General features: G+C 42.0%; 1 protein-coding gene across 7 annotated transcripts in view; it reads right to left on the reverse strand.

Moving 5' to 3' along the window:
• Window positions 1-3,001: 3,001 nt before the first annotated feature.
• The window catches only part of ADAMTS6 (ADAM metallopeptidase with thrombospondin type 1 motif 6), a 292,238-nt gene continuing 280,885 nt past the window's right edge, over window positions 3,002-14,354 (reverse strand). For all 7 annotated transcript variants that reach the window (XM_060092943.1, XM_060092946.1, XM_060092944.1 and 4 more), the window contains one exon: window positions 3,002-6,097. In XM_060092943.1, the coding sequence (XP_059948926.1) occupies window positions 5,988-6,097 (110 nt within the window). In that variant the 3' untranslated portion in view covers window positions 3,002-5,987. The remainder of the gene's footprint in view (window positions 6,098-14,354) is intronic.

The following is a 14,354-nucleotide window of genomic DNA, read 5'->3' on the forward strand; positions in this document are numbered from 1 at the left end:
ATGTCTTTGACCTTCCTTCTCCTCCTCTTCCCACAAACTCTAACCACATGCTCAGAAACCACTTTTGGGGGTTTCCCTGGTGGCGCAGTGGTTGGGAGTCCGCCTGCCAATGTGGGGGACGCGGGTTCGGGCCCAGGTCTGGGAGGATCCCGCAGGCTGCAAAGCGGCTGGGCCCATGTGCCACAGCTACTGAGCCCGCCTGCCGCGGCTGCTGGGGCCAGCACGCCTGGAGCCCGTGCTCCGCAAGGAAGAGAGTATCCCCAGCTCGCCACAGCTGGAGAGGGCCCATGTGCAGCGGCGAGGACCCAACGCAGCCAAAAATAAATAAATAAAATAAATACATTTTAAAAATATATATTGTTTAAAAAAAAAAAAAAAAGAAACCACTTTTGGTCTCCAACTGTAATTTTGTCACCAGACATAGGAATTTTCATAGTGAACACCAACCACCACCTACCAGACAGGAGCCCAAAGTTCACCCTTCCCTGTCCCCTGAGGCCCCTCCTAAGGCCTCAGGCCCACTGCTTCCCAGGAAGGAGGACCCCATTTCCTCTGGCCTGGTGAGTCAGTTTCTCTCTGGTAGAGGAGCATCCTCCCAGCTTCCTTGTCCTAGAGGCAGACCAGGCAGCTCCCTTCTGTGTGTCAAAGAGGTGACTCTTCCTCACTGATCTGCGACTATTAGCAACTTAACCTCTCTGAGCCTCAGTATTGGCATCTGTAAATGGGGATTGACAGTATTGTCCTCAATAGCTTTGTTGAGAGAATATTCCATGAGAGAGCATATGCTAAGTGCCTAGCACAGAACCTGGGCACAGTAGGGCCTCAGCAAATACTGCTATGAATGAATGACCGCAGCTGATGCCGCTCTCCAGACACAGAGGCCACACCTGGCCTGGACTGGCCCTAGACTGGCACTTCCTCTGGCCACCTTTGCCTGGGATTTCAGGGGCCTCATCTCATAATTACTGTTCTGTGGGCCCATATGGTAGCCTGCTATCCACAACTGCCTTTGCTGGGGGCACAGACCAGGCCCTCCAAGAATTATATCCTCCTTGGGCTGGTGGATGCCACCAACTCTTGAGCCATTGACCTGAAGAAGCACTCTTGACAGTTAGGGGGCCTGGAGCTGGTGTGATAACTTGCCTCTTCTTATGTGAAACCTCTCTGTAAGGGAAGGTATCCAAACCAAGATCCAAGAAGCTCAAGGCTTTCAGTGGGCTAAGGAAAGCCAGTGACCAAGAGACAATATGGCATAAACTTGGTTTCCTCCAGCCCTCAAACCACTATTCCATTTCTGGCCTCAGATATCATCTGTGGATGAAATGAGGGACAAACAATGCTAGAAATAACCCTCTGAGAAAGAGACGGGAGAACAGACCACTTTCCTTTTAAGTTCCAGCCTGAGGTTTTGAAGTTTAAGGCACAAAACCATTGTGAAGAGCTGCTCTTTTTAAAAACATGTTAGTTTATTCCACACATTCTGATGATATGCATGAGACAGAATTGCAAAAATAGTTAATCTGTCCCTTTTTTTATTCAGACAGTGATCTTTTTTCTGTGACCACCAATTTAGAATTTTCCAGTCCTCCTGGCCTTTGACTTTTTCCTGCCTGAATTACATTTCTCCTCTCTTCTTTTAAAAGTAATGAATCTTACCCTTGCCACACAAATTCACATATTTTTGTAACCAAGATCAATAGCCAACTTTCTTCCTAATTTACTTGAAAAAATGTCACCTGGCCTCAAGAGGTGGCAAAATCTTTTAATGGAAGGCAGACTGTCCCTGGGGTCAGAGCCCTAAGCAGGATAGTGCCCTGTAGATATCCCACAGGGAGAGAAACATTAAACCAAAAGCTTGAAAACAACTGTAGATGAAAAGATAGACTTGAATCTGAGGAATCTAAGCTCAGGTAAGCCTTGTTTCTCGGTATTCCCCCCCTCCCTGACCCCTAGGCAGAACTACCCTTTGCAAATGCAGTGGGAGGTTAAAATAGTCGGTGCCAGGGTCTTCCTGTTAACTAAGAATTCATAATACTTCACCACTTTTGGTTCCTAAGATGACCTTGGGGAAGTACCCCCCAGGACTTTCTAATCACCTCACTTGATTTCTTCTAATGTATACAACTGAATCTTTGGGGAGGGATATGGGGGTAAGTGGATTAAAACACAACCATGTTTGGACATTGTACATCTTCTTATGTAATTGATGAAGTTGTCATTATGAAAGTACTCAAATAGCTAAGCATGCAGGAGGGAAACCTTCAGATTAACTGCTGAGTTGCCTTTGCATATGATAGTAACCCCCAGTTCAGCAAAGCAGCTCAGCCTAAGAGGAAAAGCCTGGAGGCAGAAAAGTATGCTCATCATGTTCTTTGTTCCCAGTTGAGTCTGAGTAGAAAAACCCTTCAAGCATGAATTCTTTGTTCAGCACCCTTTCCACAGTGAAATATCTTGCGTCCCTATGCTAAAGAATTTACATGGAAGGCAAAAGAAGCAGGGGGCAAAAGAATTGTGGGCCCTGTGACTGAAGGTATGTGGCAGTGGCCAATCTGGACTTCCTTTCTGGCCTTAGAATAGCTGGCTGGTGGCATCTGGAGATATAGATAGCCCCACCAGAAATAACCGAGGCCTTGCATTTAGATGTTACTGAAATACAAGTAGATGCAATCTCTGAGGAGGGTAATAAGAATGCAACAAGTGGGACTTCCCTGGCCGTCCAGTGGTTGAGACTCTGCGCTTCCACTACAAGGGGCTCGGGTCCGATCCCTGGTCGGGGAACTAAGATTGCGTGTGCCACTCGGCGTGGCCAAAGCAAAGAATGCAAGTTATCGCAATCCTGTACACCACCTGGAAAATTTGGATAATGTAGTGTGGTATTGCAAGGGATAAAGAGTCCTCCCATTGTGAGTTTAACACCAGCTTTTCAGGGAATAGACAACTTCCATCTGAATCATTCTTACAAGCTGAATTTTATTTTTACTAAATTATCTATGTTAAAAAAAAAAAATCTGTGCCTGGTGTGGAATTTCACTCCATCAAGTGTTACAATGACTTTTTCATTTTCATTACAAGCAGGAGATTGAATGTAGGACACGTGTTAGGAAACATGGCAATAAATTAGAATATAATTTACAAAAGCAAAAAAAAAAGTAACAGTGTACCACATTAATACTGAGTATAAAATATAAGCAACAACTAATCGCAATAATACAAAGGTAATTTCATTCTGTATTATTAAGGATACCTATGTGACATTCACTCAAATAATAAAATTCTTAATGAAATGGACTCTTTAAGGAGTCAGTTGGGTACGCTTACCTTGCCTTTTTTGGTGGGTCTTATGCCAGTGGCGGATACTGCTCTCAGCCACGGGGTACCAGTTTCCTTGGGGTTCCCTAAGTAGCCTATATATATTTTGGAGGGCCAGCCATGGTGGCTCAGCATCTGCCGACAATCCTATTGTTATCACTTAGGAATAGAGCATCATGTAGCCACGTGGTTGACGACAGAGTAGCAGCAGTACTGTGAAGTGCTGTGGAATATGACTTTTCCTCACTCACGTTTAAATTCAAGGCCAATTGAAAGTTTAGTCCTGTTACACATCCTGTGCTTGGTTCCTTCTAGAAAGGTAATCTGATGCTGTCCCCGGGAGTTCTCTGCCCCCTGGCCTTGGTGCTGTTGCACACCCCAGAGGGACACGTCTGCCCTCCTCTTCTAGCACCAGTTGGGGTGCTGCACGGGGCTCAGGGGTATGGCCCTCACCATGTTAGTTCCCGGGTGAGGGGAAAAGTAGCCTTTAGTCAGTAATGTAAGGAATCTGTTTGAAATAAAAACATAAGCTGATATTTACGTTGGAGAAAAGCATATCCCGATAGCAAACCTATGCCTAAAATGCCAGAGAAACCAACCATCTTTTGTTCGCTTATTTTATTTCACCAGGGCACATTAGCACCAAGTTAAGTGCTCTTTGCAAGGGGCCAAAGGAAGTCAGTGCTGGGGTCGTGCTGCTTGTGGCTGCCTGCCCTTCACGGATGGCTGAGGTGGCACTTGGGCTGTCTTCCAAGGCAGCAGAGATTGGGGTCCTGGCCACTCTTGTCTACTGTCAATCGCTCTCTCTGGAAACTCAGGGACATGAGCTGTGGTGCTGAGAGAGAAAGCAGGCGAGGAGACTCAGATGAGGGCGACTGAGCACACAGAGCAACGAACGTCCCATGCTGACTGTCCACAGCAAACCTGACGTTTGGTTTTGAAGTCTGTGAGTCTCCCTTTCTGAAAAAACCTAATCGACCACTTTAGGTTATGGTGTATGTGATACACCTGACATGTTGTTTCAGAGCACAGTGATGGATTTAAGTCAAACATACTCTTTAACTGCAAGTAGTAGCTTTACAAAGTAGCCGTTTGGTTTGAGTTTGAGGTGTTGGTGTCGCAAGGTGCACTCATGTGTAGGACACAAAACACATTCATCAAGATCCTGCTGCAAGTGTTCAAGTACAAAATATTCATATACGCAAGTACCCTCTTTTTCTTTTTCTCTTTTTAAAAATCTCACTGTCAAATCTCTTGATGAGTGTGATGTGGACTGGGAAAATGTGAGCTTAGTCAGTTTGATTTAGGTGGACTTGCTTCTAGAATTTGACTTGCCCAAGAAGTTGGGTTTCACATTTAATTGCCATTCAAAGTATCCATAAAGAATACAAAATACTTGGTTGAGTGACTATTAAAATGATGCTTTATGATCTCTAGTCTTCATGAGTTTTTCTTCTTTGGTTATTATCCCTTGCCTACTTTAAAACTCACAGAAATAGCACATCTATGTGCAAGCACACTCATCTACCCACACACTCAAAAGCGCTCGCACACACACACACTTGTTCTCATATAAATAAATGCCCTTCTGCCATATCAAAGAAGGGACATCTGGAACCCATCATAATTGTCAGCAAAAGGGTCTGCCTGGTTGTCATTGAGCCAGTCTGTCTTTTGCATGGTATCATCTCAGCAAGCTCAACATGCATATGCAACAATCCAATAGGGCAGAAGCCGTTCTGTGGCTGGAGAGGATGTAAACACAAGTGAGTTGGGGTGACTCAGATAAGAACTGAGGCATCCTGTGTGACGGCAGCAAAAGGCCTGGCACTTCAGTCTCTACCATACCCCAGGTCTGGCTTCTGCATGAAATTGAAATGTTTTTCTCTTAAAGTTTTAATGGAAATCTCAGCTTCACTTGCACAATGGCAAGTTAGCCACAGTCTTTTAGCAGTGAATTTATAGACTTGCACAGCTGCAGTAACTGATGCGCTGCTTTAAACTAAGTTCTTCATTGTTGTTCAGTTTAATATAGTTTATATATGGCTCACAGCAGTGTTCAGAACAGGGGGATTATTCCTAAGGAAATTAAGTGGAATGAAGAAAAATAATACAAACTTTCATTACTTTTGATTTATAATTGCTCCTTAAATTACAGTTCAAAGCCCGTTTTAGAATTTAAATCATGGTGCTGTTGTAGTGATAAAGTATAGTAAATATTTTTAAGCTATGACTTAAGATTTCTGAATCTTCTTTACTTCCATAGTTGACCAAGTCAAAACAGCTACATTTTAAACAGTTTTAAATACAAATGGATTCAGTGTCATTGCTAAGTCCATAATAAAAATTATCTTAATGGTCCAAGGAGGTAAACAGGCTATTGGATTTACTCGAAAGAACACAAACGTTCCACAGTAAACAAGTCTCCCTGTGTTGTTTGGATCTCTCCAATCTGGCATTCCCTCCTAATACCGTGTCCAGCACTTTGGATCAAAAAATCCCACTTCACAGAAGTTAAAATAATATTGAAATCCTGTCAGCTAGGGCTGACCAGTGGTTACGTTTTCCACAGGGTAATGCATTTGCAAGGACATCAATCCTCTTCCTCTGGGTGGCTCTCTGTGATGGATGCATTTCCACGATGAAATGACAAGGCGCTCTCTCTGGCTTTCCATGGGTCAGTGTCCTTGGCAGGTCTTACAACACATCTGTCTGAAGTATGCTCTACTGCAGAACTTGAACTTCAGCACCAGTGGGCAATAAGCCACTTTGTTCACATCTTTGCACTCTAATGAATGAGGGCAGAAAAGGGAAAACAATTAGAGGCACATAAACAAGTACATAAACAATGAGCCTGGATGTTCAGCAAGGACCACCCCCACCCCCACCCCTGCCCCATCCCGCCTCCTTGGGCCAGTGCACCTTGGCTTTCACATCCATGTGGTTTTTGTTTTTGTTTTCAAGCATACCCTGTCTGGTACACCCTACCAGAAATAGTCTTTTGATACATTTTAACACAAATTAAAAAAAAATGATTGCAAGGCTTTTCTCCCGGACTTTTATAAGTATGGTGTATGCCCACTGTGTCTTGAAAGAATTACCATTTGTTGGGATAAGTGATCACTTTAGACAGCTTGGAAACATGAGTCATTTTTCTTACAGCGCTTTTATTGCTTCTTTCTCAAGGGTTATTTTATTCAGCAGTGCAAGGTTATCCAAAATCAAACATGAGTTGCATTGTTTGATACCAAAGTACACATGTCCCAGGAGAATCTCTGCATCTGTGGGGTGTGGGGATGGGCCTCGGTGAATGAAAAGGATTGCTGACAGTGGCCTAGATTCAGCAACTACACTAGACAAAGAGGAAAACTTTGAGGGGTTGGCCTCAAATGGCAGCAGTCTGTGGGTTATGGAAACATGTAGAAATGTCTTTTTTTAATTTGGAAGTGAGACATGGCCTTCTTTTTTCCTATGTGTGTTTTCTCCTCAGTGCTAGAATTGCCACAGTTGAAGTCTGCAGTTCTTGCAGCCAGAAGGTGAATAAATGATTCTTTCTCCACCTCCCGTTGAGGCTGGTTGCACAAGATGAGGCTGAGGGGCCAGTGCAGAAAAAGAGACACTGACCTTTGATTCTCAGAAACCCCCACCACCCCATACTACCTCACTACTGCTAATAGTGATATTCCTCTCCAGTCCTCTCTTCAATTTTATCTGGGGGTTTTAAAATACTTTGTAAATCTAGTAATTATGTTTGCCTCCCAGAATCAAAGTTCCACCCTCATTTTTCCAGGTGGTTATACTGAAGCATCCTGGGTAAACTGTTTAAGGTAATTAGAATCAGGCAGAACACTGGGAAATGTTCAGTGGAACAGTGTTGTTGTTGCTTCCTTGTTTATTTTTCCTGGCTTCAGAAATCCACTAAAGTTCTAAGAGATCATGTACATGGTACATGAGCCATATGGTAAACATGGAAAATTAAATGTAAAGAAATGGGAAAGTTTCCAGTTCTTATTATTAAAAACTAAGGAAACAATTTTATTGATCTCACTTTCAAGGCTCTTTTGGTGAAAGACTGAAAATTTTAAACTGTAACCCTTACTCCTCTGAAAGCATAAGTTCTGCCACCATCGAACTCCCTTACTTGAGATTTGATTTACAAAGAGAGTAACAGAAATTTGAATAGAAACTTTCTACACTAAGATTTTCAATAAATTTAAGTTTTGGCTGAAAGAAGGTAGGAGAGACATTAAAAATTTCTTTAAACTTTGTACTAAAAAAAAGAAACTGGATGATATTTGGTGAATCAAGCTTGAATTTGAGGTGAAAATGTCTCCATATATTTTATTTTATTTTTTCCATATATTTTATTTTATTTTAAAATTAATTAATTAATTAATTAAAAAATCTTTTTGGCTGTATTGGGTCTTTGTTGCTGCACACGGGCTTTCTCTAGTTGCAGTGAGCAGGGGCTACTCTTTCATTGCGGTGCACGGGCTTCTCATTGCAGTGGCTTCTCTTGTTGTGGAGCACGGGCTCTAGGTACATGGGCTTCAGTAGTTGTGGCACACAGGCTCAGTAGTTGTGGCTCACGGGCTCTAGAGCTCAAGCTCAGTAGTTGTGGTGCCTGGGTTTAGTTGCTCCGTGGCATGTGGGATCTTCCTGGATCAGGGTTCAAACCCATGTCTGCTGCACTGGCAGGCAGATTCTTAACCACTGTGCCACCAGGGAAGTCCCCATATATTTTAATTTGGAAATCACCTGTTATTTTTTTCCCCTCTCTGTCATGACCAGTGAAAAGTAACCAAAAAAAGTTTAGACTAAGAATATTTTTGCGGGGAAAAAAAAGTTGTATCAGTGCTACCTAGAGGAATATATTGTCCAGATAATGCATTTATTAAAATGACGAGAAAAGCTAAGCATAAAGGATGAGGACAGCTGACACATATCACTCACCTTTAATTTCAAATCACCGTCCTAATGGGGCAGCCCTCCAGCGGAGACTACCACTGTCATGCTCTGTTAACAGGGCTTGGTGGGACTGCTTAAAGTACCAAATAAACTTTGGCTTTGGTCTATTTTGCTAAAATATAAAAATGCTTTAGTTGATAAATGGATAGAGGACGACTGCTTGTTTTAATAGTACAAGGAAATAAAATTAGAAGCCAGACTGCTGGGTTTAAACCCAGCTTTACCATTTACTAACTTTATGACTCTGAACAAATTGCTTAACTTCTCTGTGCTGAAGAGGTTAAGCATCCTTATCTGTGAATAGGGAAGATGAGTGTTCCCACTCCCGCATGTAGCATGTGTATCCTATGATACCACCTAGCTCAGTGCATAGAATGGTCATTGGCTCTCAATAAGTGTAATATACTGAATTACTATGATCATTATCACTATTAGTTATTATTACTACCTGATGAGGGTAAGTTGTGCTCTGAATTTCTCAACAAGGATGCAGTATTTAGATTACTACTGAGAAAATGCTGTCCTATAGACACAAGTCAGTTTGAAGACAAAACAAAGAAGAATATTTCCTGAGGTACAACTTTATTGCGAGATTCATTACTCCATTTTTGGAAGAGTTTCTGAACCAGGAAAATTCTGAGATCAGCAAAATACAAGAAAATTCACAGATTTTTCTTTTGGATTTAGCCTTTAGAATCTGACTAAATAGTAGATAATAAATAATGAATAAAATAAAATATTCATAAATTATTTCTTCCTCCAACCACCCCCTCCATCCACCCATTCAGGCTATTAAATACTCAGGGATTCAGCTCCTTAGGTAGGTGCTGGAAATGAGAAGCCTCTTTTGCATGCAGAGGCCCCAGCACAGCCCTTCAGCCAGGAGCAGTGTCCAGTCTAGGGGCCAGCTGGAGGCCAGCTGCCAGGGTGTCCCCCTCTGAACTTCCCAATACGTCTTTTAAGTTTGTTCTCAGCTAACTTGATTCCAAGTAACTTGAATGAAAGCAGGAATTCATTTGGGCCCTAGGAGCAGGATCAAGCTTAGGGAGGTAGGGACTGCTTATGTGTGTCCCAGGACCTGAGAGCACCAGTGGTGAGGGGTGGCAGATCTGGGGGTGAATTCTGGCACTACCTCCTCCCAGCATTTGTTTGTCCTTGGCCAAAGTGACTTCACCTCTCTAAATCTCAGTTTCCTCATCTGTGAAATGAAGCCCATAGGATGTTGTGAGGCTTGTATGAGGTAACACCTACAGCATGTGTGTGGCCCTGGCACAGAGTGAGCACTCAGTTTATCAGCTCTTGTTACTGTTAACAACAACACATCTGAGAACAACCATCCTGTATTATCTCTCCAGGATCCCTGTCAAAATATATATAGCCTCTTCGTGGGCACACATAAGCAAATTAATGAAAAGATTTTAACAGAGAGCAGGTAAATTATGATGAGGTAGGGAGAGATCTGAAGGAAGATCCAGGGTTGAGGACTGCCAAGAAGATAATGGGCCTTGATGAGATATTAAATGGTGACTCTTGGGCTATAGAAGGACACAGCCTTGATGGAGTGTAGGGGGCTCCCATGAAGGAGGGGCCCTGAGGAAGGTCCCATTCCTACTTCTTGGTTTTGCTGTCTAGGGACTGCCTAGACTGGAAGAGTCAGTCTTCAGAGTGATGAAAACCTACTCACCAATGACTGGTCTTACATTCTTCCAGTCTTTTAACTCCATGAGAGATTAATCTAGTAATGATAACATTAAAAATAATTTATCAAGTGCTTCCTATGTGCCAGGCATTGCCTTAGGCAGTTTTACATATATACATATATATATATATATATATATATATATATATTTAATCATTTTAAGTATATAACATGTCAGCTTTACACAGATGGCAAAACTGAAGCTCAAAAAGGTTATGTACGAAACTCACTATGGGTCACACAGCTAGCTGGTCTAAGAAGTGGGACTAGAACTCAGGTTTGTCTGACTCCAAAACCACTCTATTTTGGCAGCATTCTTGGCATCTTAATGCAGAAAGGTTTCTGCCTGTCAATACTTCTTAGTCTTGGCCGATACCCCTGGTACTTCAATCTCTGGGGACACCCTCACCAGGAGGTTTGCTCTGCCACCTTAGAGAAGGGGTAAGTTTGTTTTGAAAGGGGGGTTCTAGGCCATGGGCATTCAGAAGAGCCTGAATACATTTCTTCAACTATCCCTTTCTCCCTAGATTTTGTAAAATTACATGAGTGAAAGGTAATTTTAACACACCAAGAAGTTTTAAAGCCCCATCATTACAGAAAGCTGAGTGTAATCTTAAAAATATCAGTACAAGCTTTAAATTATATTGGTGCATTCAGCCCATGTGTCACTGTTTTAGTTAGCTAGAGAGGACTGACCTGATAAGCCCTTGGACTGACTCACTGACATTTTGCTGATGTACGTAGTTGTGAGGCCTTAATTATAAAACTTACCATTGATTAGTCTGTCTGCCTCATCCCCAAAGCCCATTTAAAATATTAAATAGCCTTTTCATTCCTACCCTTCAGCCAATACACAATACAGGTTACATTTGTGATAAAACCATTCTGGAAAAGTTGTGCATAAATTAAATCACATTTTCCCATTGAAATCAAAACAATAACAGACATGTTTTGATTGAATTTCTGAATGATCCTCAGTTGGTATTGATTTCTAGCTGATATCTAAAATATCTAAAAATTGGTTTCTCTATACCCAAGTAATACATAATCTGCACATAAACAATTATACTAGGAGAGCTATTGAAAGGAATCCTTTAGTTTAGGTAGAATTTTTTGTAATAATATAATCACTTTGTAATTGATCTATTTTGAAGGTTCGATCTTTACTATCATGTTTTCTTCACACAGATACACTTGTATCTACTGCTTTTTAAGTAGCAGAATCTGAGCCAGCAGGGTCAAAGGTTTTAAGATGAAGGAGCCCGATTTTCTCTTCTACTAACTTCATGTACCAGTTAAGTTCTCTCTAGGGAGGAGAATGACAAGACACTCTTTCTACCTTTTTTCTTCAGAGTCTATCAGAAGGGTGAGAGGTCCTTACTGTGTGGTTTCTAGGAAATATTTTGTGGACCTAACTAGTCTCTCCTTTTTTTACATCTCCTCTCACCTCCCTGCCTGAAAATAAAGTTTCACTTTATCCAAGGCTAGAGATTTCTGGTGGGAATGACAATTTATGGACTATTCCTAAATTTTCTCAGAGAGACTTAGGGATGTATCAAGGGCTGAGAGTCAGCTCGTAGGCCATACGATGTGAACTAGACCCATGATTAGAATCTTAAGCAACTTTCCAGGTATGCTGGAGTGGGTCTCACTGGTAATCTGGGTTCTGGTAGAGTAGAATGATAAAATTAGACAACCTGTTTCATAGGCAACACATGAGTCTACTTATAAGTGAAGTGCCAGTGAGTTTTTCCCCAGGTGCTTTACATTAATATTTCAAAACTCTGACCTAAAAGACATGATTTCAAAATACTCACACTGAACGTAGGCTTATGAATTTAGAATGCAATTGGATTGGGATTCATTGTGACTTTGATGGCTTGACTTAATCCATGGAGTATAAGAGCAACTGTATTTATTTCTGTAAATAAACTGCATCCATTTCAGAAAATGTTGCCAAGCCTGCCTAAATCATATCAATGGAGGAGTTGGGATACACAGGGACATAGCCTTCCATGACCAAGTTGGACCATTCAGCATCTTTCTTTGGAGAATGCATGTTCTCTGTGCCTGTAAGTTCTTTCTGAAATTCAGATGGAGAGCACAGTAAGCAGAGTTATGACTCTCATCTAAGGGTCTATCCTTTGGATTACAAAAGTACAACCAGCTGTACCTCTGTCCAACTGCCCATGGAGACGCAGAGCCTAGTGAGAAGTGAAATGGTGGCAAAGGCTGTGCATGTGCATGTGTGGTGCAGGAATTGGGGGCAGGGGATGTGAACTCAGCATACTTTTCCTGATGAAACTGTACCTGAGTCCTTGATATTTTACATATTCAAACTGGAAAAGGATGAAATAACATGTTTTGCTTGGGAACCTGACAGTATTCATTGCAGTGGGAACAGTCCACTGACTTTTTACCCTTGAAGCAAGGTGATATCAACTATGGAACTTTTTTCTGATTCCATCCTACCATGGACTAAGCCATTTCTTTCTCTCTTTGCTTTCTTGGTTTCTTCTTACCCAGTCTTATTCTCTGGATGCCACCCACAGTCAACTTGAGGTGCTTTGATCCCAATACAAATCCAGGGTTCCCTCCAAACCAGACAGCTGGGAACGTAACCCTGAATGCTAAGGTAGATTATGACCATTTTAAAAACTGGCAACAAAAATGTCTGGTCTTCCTCACCTCCTTGAAATCAAAGTTCAAATGACCTTCACCATTCATTCCTTTCACTGATTTTAATACATCAGAAGCCACCTTAAAACCCATATTCAGTAGCTGTTTTGTTCCATGGATCTCAGGAGGTTTCTGGAGCTGCTTAGGCTCTCTCAAAATCATGTACTTGAGGGAGACTGAGACCCGCCAAAGCCACCGTTAGACAACCTGGTCTGGTAAACCAATGTATACTAACCACACCTTTCCTGCTCATCTTTCCACACCATGAATCATTATTTGGCAGCAATAAATACTAGACGACAGAGTGCCTTGTGCTATTGAGAAGCTGAAAAGACTCACCAAACTACAAGGGAACCTGAAACTGAATAAAGATGAATAAAATGGCATTTGGGATAGAAATTCATGTGAGCTTGAGTACGTTAGTCTCAGCTGCCAGATGTACTTTAAAAAATTACTGAGTAGTATTTCAAATGCAATGATACCCAGTGTGTCTACAATTCACTCTTAGCAGCAATGTAGTGTTACCCTCATCAGTGGCAGTCTGTTAAGATCAAGCCTATAATGCCTTCACTCTTAGCCGAAGGCTTTCAGGAATGAAAAGCTAAAGTAGATGTTAAACATGGCAAATTATATCTTCCTTCTTCCTCCTCCTAGTTCCCTCTCAATATTTACTTTTAATTTCTTGATTCTCCACTTCTGATTTTCTTTCTCTTACTATCCTTTGTTGCCTTAACCTTCCATTTATTCAATCTCTCTCTATTGTTTATTTTTATTTTTTAAAATGTTATTCAAATTCCACTATTTTATTATGGCTTTCGGGGACTAATGTGCTTAATTTCCATATAGATGCCTAAATTCCTCACCATGATTAATAGTATCCAGTTCCCTAAATCTGAAACTTGGGAGTCATACTGAACATTTTCACATCATATTCTCATCCCTATGTCCAATTGTTCATCAGGATCTTTTTATTCTCCTTTCCATTTTATTCATTTTTTCCAATTCATTACCCTCTTTTTTTTTTTTTTTTTTTTTTTTTTTTTTTTTTTGCGGTATGTGGGCCTCTCACTGTTGTGGCCTCTCCCGTTGCGGAGCACAGGCTCCGGACGCTCAGGCTCAGCGGCCATGGCTCACGGGCCCAGCCACTCCGCGGCATGTAGGATCTTCCCAGACTGGGGCATGAACCCGTGTCCCCTGCATCGGCAGGTGGACTCTCAACCACTGCGCCACCAGGGAAGCCCCATTACCCTCTTTTTGATCCTTGTTATATCTGCCTGAGTTCAAGCCTTCATCAGCTCTAGCCTGGACTCTTAGAACAACTTTTTAACTCTTCTCCCACATAAGGCTATCTTCCCTCTGCCCCTTTATAACCGGCCAGCCTAAGTATGTCACTCCCCAATTTCCTTCACTTGTTCCCAGAACTGGTGGATAGAGTCCTAACTTCCTTCCACTGCATACAGGACCCTCCAAACCAAGTCCCTGTCTCTTTCTTTGTAGCCTCATCTCTACTACCTGTTCATCTGCCACCCTCTGCAACCATACTGAACTATGTTTGACTCCACAGCCCCGTGACTGCACACAATCACCTTCTGCCTGCAATGCCCAGCATTTCAACATCTTCTTGGCCAACTGTTTCACACCTTCCAGTGCCCTGCTCAAGCTTTCCTTCTCCATGATGCTTCTGCTGAATAACCCCTTC

The sequence above is a fragment of the Mesoplodon densirostris genome, chromosome 3 (genome assembly GCF_025265405.1).
Source record: "Mesoplodon densirostris isolate mMesDen1 chromosome 3, mMesDen1 primary haplotype, whole genome shotgun sequence".
Lineage (NCBI taxonomy): Eukaryota > Metazoa > Chordata > Mammalia > Artiodactyla > Ziphiidae > Mesoplodon > Mesoplodon densirostris.